This window comes from Dipodomys spectabilis, unplaced genomic scaffold, assembly GCF_019054845.1.
Source record: "Dipodomys spectabilis isolate Male_0828 unplaced genomic scaffold, ASM1905484v1 ptg000069l, whole genome shotgun sequence".
Taxonomy (NCBI): domain Eukaryota; kingdom Metazoa; phylum Chordata; class Mammalia; order Rodentia; family Heteromyidae; genus Dipodomys; species Dipodomys spectabilis.
In genome coordinates, this window is record NW_024870746.1 from 9274677 (window position 1) to 9278783 (window position 4107).

General features: G+C 58.6%; 1 protein-coding gene across 1 annotated transcript; it reads right to left on the bottom strand.

Annotated features, from left to right (window-relative positions):
- Positions 1 to 336: 336 nt before the first annotated feature.
- On the bottom strand, positions 337 to 3406 carry Psmb4 (proteasome 20S subunit beta 4). The gene is made up of 7 exons (XM_042681681.1): positions 3232 to 3406; positions 2194 to 2400; positions 1745 to 1891; positions 1485 to 1566; positions 1060 to 1176; positions 595 to 683; positions 337 to 457 (listed from the first exon to the last, which is right to left on the bottom strand). Exons 1-7 carry the CDS (start codon positions 3369 to 3371, stop codon positions 445 to 447), a joined length of 795 nt encoding a protein of 264 aa, XP_042537615.1. The 5' UTR covers positions 3372 to 3406; the 3' UTR covers positions 337 to 444.
- Between the last annotated feature and the right edge of the window lie 701 nt (positions 3407 to 4107).

A 4107-nucleotide genomic window follows, 5' to 3' on the forward strand; every position in this document is an offset into this window, starting at 1 on the left:
GTCTGAGGCCCTGGGTTCGATTCCTCAGCACCACATAAGCAAAAAGAAAAAAGCCGGAAGTGGCGCTGTGGCTCAAGTGGTAGAGCACTAGCCTTGAGCTGAAGAGCTGAGGGACAGCACCCAGGCCCAGAGTTCAGGCCCCACGACCGGACCCAAAAAAAAAAAAAACTGCCTCTAGTGTCAAATGAAGACTGTCCTCGCCTATATTTTCATGTAGAGAGAATTCTATATTAGGTGAAGGAATCTAAGGGTTCTCTAACCAAGAAAGGTGGCACATGGCTGTACCGGGTAGTGTGGTCTTGGTGTGATCCAGAGAGAATAAAACCACTCAGCAAAAACTTTACAAGACTGATTTATTTTACAAAAGGAAAGTCTACCTTTGAACTAGCCCAGTCCAAAGGAAAAGAAGGGCAAAACTTCAACTCTGGATAAGGCAAGTGTATTTCATTCAAAACCACTACAAAGAAAAAGCAAAACACAGTTGTGAAACATAAAAGTATCAATTCCTAAAAGCTCTACCCTCCCAGCCAGAGAATTTTTCTGCTTGAACCCTTTAAAAAAAAAGGTCAGCTTAATGCAAACCAAGGGACTCACCTGATCATGTGGGCAATATCCCAGTTGGTCTCTGCAGATAGGGGTCCCTCAATTTCAACACCTTTTTCAGTTACAGTGGCAATTTGAAACTGAAAAGAAAATATCCAATGAAATGTTTTTCCTTAAATGAAGTCACTTAGGCCTGGTCAAATAGAAGATCTTCCAGTCACAGAGGAGAGACCTAGGAATTCAAGAATCCACAGCCTGGGGCTAGGAATGTGGCCTAGTGGTAGAGTGCCTAGCATACATGAAGCCCTGGGTTCAATTCCTTAGTACCACAAAAACAGAAAAAGCTGGAAGTGGCACTACATCTCAAGTGGCAGAGTGCTAGCCTTGAGCAAAAGAAGCTCAGGGACCACACTGCCCAGGCCCCCGAGTTCAAGCCCCAGGACTAGCAAGAAAATATATGTATATATCCACAGCCTAACAATTAGATTCCCAGAACTTTTGCATACCACTCCTCACCCGGTTATAAGAACGCGCATCACGATAGTACAGCACTCGCATGCAGCGTTCCACGAGCTCTCGGGCCTCAGTCTGAGTCAACACAGGCTGCTTCTCCAGAACTTCTCGAAGCAGAGGCTAGGGAGATGGTGGGATAAACACAGGAGATCTCACAGATTGAGTTATAGGCTATCTGTCACTAACATCTGTGTAAACAAGTACATTAAGTGGAAAGACAGCTTCTCTACTTACTGTCTCACCAAAATGAAGTTGGCTACTAAGACCCTCTTAAAAGGGAAGTTCTAGAACATTTAGTCTGTGTATCTATCAATCAACTGACTTATTTACCTCACCTTGTCACTGGAACCAAAGTATCTACTGTGTTCAGATACCAAGAAACCTCTTTTTCTCTCCCTTTCCCCCTCACCTCTAGACCTGCTACTTACCTGAGCCAAGTATGCACCATAACCAGTGGCCAGCGAAGGGGCTTCATAGGCCACACCAAGCATGTCCACATAACCAAGGAAGCTAGCAGGGCGGAAGAGATCAAAGAACTCATGTAATCTTAAGAGTTTTGTGTTTTTTGGCTGTGTATGTGTGGTATGAGTTCAAAGAGGGGCTGACTAGGGGAGGAAAAAAAAAAAAAAAACAGGGCCACACACAGGTGGGTGAGGTTGGGAGCTCAGGGAAGCTATTTGAATTCAACCTTTCTCCATCAGCGTAGCCTCCAATGACCATGGTATTCCACAGAGGGTTCATCTTGGAGCGGCGGCTGTACATGGCCCTGGTCAGCCACGAATGAATAGCTCTAGGACTATAGCTGTGTCCATCTCCCAACAGCTCTTCATCGATCCTTCAAGGAATTGATTGTAAGAGTGAGAAAACGGCTGGGATCTCCACCCACCTCCAAAAGAAATTGCTCCCGTCAATCTCCTTGGCTACTCCTGAATGCAAAAAACACATTCACGTGTTTTAAAACGTACTGACTTTAATTTTACAGAGGGATTTATTTCAGTGTGGGGTTTCCGCCCCACGACCGACAGAAACAAAACCCAGCTCCTCTGTTGCTTTCTTAACCCTAGCGATCCTCTCAACTGCGAAGGCCCGCGGGGGGGGGGAGGGGGGTCCCCACTCCGAGTCCTCCAGACGACTTACACCATCTGGCCGAGAACTTGCTTCAAATACTGAAAATCGGCGTAATCTCCGGAGGCACCGAGCATGGTGCTGTTGTTGACTCGCATAATGCGCGAGATGTTACGGAAGCGAGCCAGGGAGCCGTAGGAGCCCAGCATGTCCGCGGCGATCACCACCCCGCCCTCGAACTTAACGCCCAGCACCGAGGTCCCGGTCACCATGGGGTTCCTGGAGGAGAACACGCAGCTGGGGACAGGCGGCGCGGGGGGCTCCGCCGGGCAGCCGCGGGGCGCGGGGCGGCGTGGGGCGCGGGGCGCGGGGGGCTCCGCCGGGCAGCCCCAGGCCGCGGGGCGCGGGGCGCGGGGGGCTCCGCCGGGCAGCCCCAGCCCGCAGGGCGGCGGCGCGGGGGGCTCCGCCGGGCAGCCCCAGGCCGCGGGGCGCGGGGCGCGGGGGGCTCCGCCGGGCAGCCCCAGGCCGCGGGGCGCGGGGCGCGGGGCGCGGGGCGCGGGGGGCTCCGCCGGGCAGCCCCAGGCCGCGGGGCGCGGGGCGCGGGGGGCTCCGCCGGGCAGCCCCAGGCCGCGGGGCGCGGGGCGCGGGGGGCTCCGCCGGGCAGCCCCAGGCCGCGGGGCGCGGGCCGCGGGGCGCGGGGCGCGGGGGGCTCCGCCGGGCAGCCCCAGGCCGCGGGGCGCGGGCCGCGGGGCGCGGGGCGCGGGGGGCTCCGCCGGGCAGCCCCAGGCCGCGGGGCGCGGGGCGCGGGGGGCTCCGCCGGGCAGCCCCAGGCCGCGGGGCGCGGGGCGCGGGGGGCTCCGCCGGGCAGCCCCAGGCCGCGGGGCGCGGGGCGCGGGGGGCTCCGCCGGGCAGCCCCAGGCCGCGGGGCGGAGCAGAGCGCGGGGCGCGGGGGGCTCCGCCGGGCAGCCGCAGGGCGCGGGGCGCGGGGCGGCGGCGCGGGGCGCGGGGGGCTCCGCCGGGCAGCCCCAGCCCGCAGGGCGGCTCGCGCGTCCCCGGGCCGCCGGCGGCCGAGGCCTGGCCGCGCCCCTCGGGCCAGGGCGGAGAACTTACTGAGTCCGCGTGAGGGGGGAGTGGCCGTGCGCCGAGGCCGGATCCACCAGGGGGCCTGGGGCAGACGGGACGCGGTAAAACTGTCCCGGGGCCGGACCCCCGGCCCAATGGCCACACCGAGACTCCCAAAGCGCTTCCATCTTAGTCACGGTCGCGGGGGAGCATGACAGCGCGTGCGCCGGCGGAAGCGGAAGGGATCCTTCTCCTTCCGGTAAGCCACGTCCCGCCGCCATGTTGCTGAGGTCACGCCCTCCGCCGCCGGTCGCGCGGTCGCCGCCACGCGTCGCGGTCGCCGCCACGCGGTCGCGTCGCCACGCAGGGTGTTGGGATTCGGTCTGAGGATTCTTCTGTTTGGGTTTTTTTTTTTTTTTTTGCCGTCCTGGGGCTTGAACTCAGAGCGGGCGCTCTACCACTCGAGCCACAGCGCCACTTCCGGTGTTTGGACATGCGTCTCGCGGACTTTCCTGCCAGGGCTGGCTTCGAACCGGGATCCTAAGATCTCAGCCTGCTGAGTAGCTAGGATTACAGGCGTGAGCCACCAGCGCCTGGCGATCTGAGGATTCTAACACTTGATTCCAAGAAGGACAGGTGTGAAGGAGCCACCTCCTGTTAGATCATTGTCAGAATACCTCCATCAGCCCGGCATATATACAGCCGTATATAACACACACACACACACACACACACACACACACACACACACACACACACACACGGAGCTCTCGCTGCGGGGAGGGGGTGGCGGGAGGGGCTAAGAGCACAGCTCAAGAACATGAAGCCCTGAGTTCAAAACTATAGTATCAGGGGGAAAAAAATAAATCCATATCAAGATATACATCAACAAACCCAAGATCCTCTTTCTCAAAGCAGGCATGA

Coding starts and splice junctions, on each gene's coding strand:
- Psmb4 (XM_042681681.1), bottom strand. CDS start 3,371: ATGGAAGCGCTTTGGGAGTCTCGGTGTGGCCATTGGGCCGGGGGTCCG. Junction 2,401..3,231: donor TCCCCCCTCACGCGGACTCA/GTAAGTTCTCCG, acceptor GTTCTCCTCCAG/GAACCCCATGGTGACCGGGA. Junction 684..1,059: donor ATGCGCGTTCTTATAACCGG/GTGAGGAGTGGT, acceptor TTTTCTTTTCAG/TTTCAAATTGCCACTGTAAC.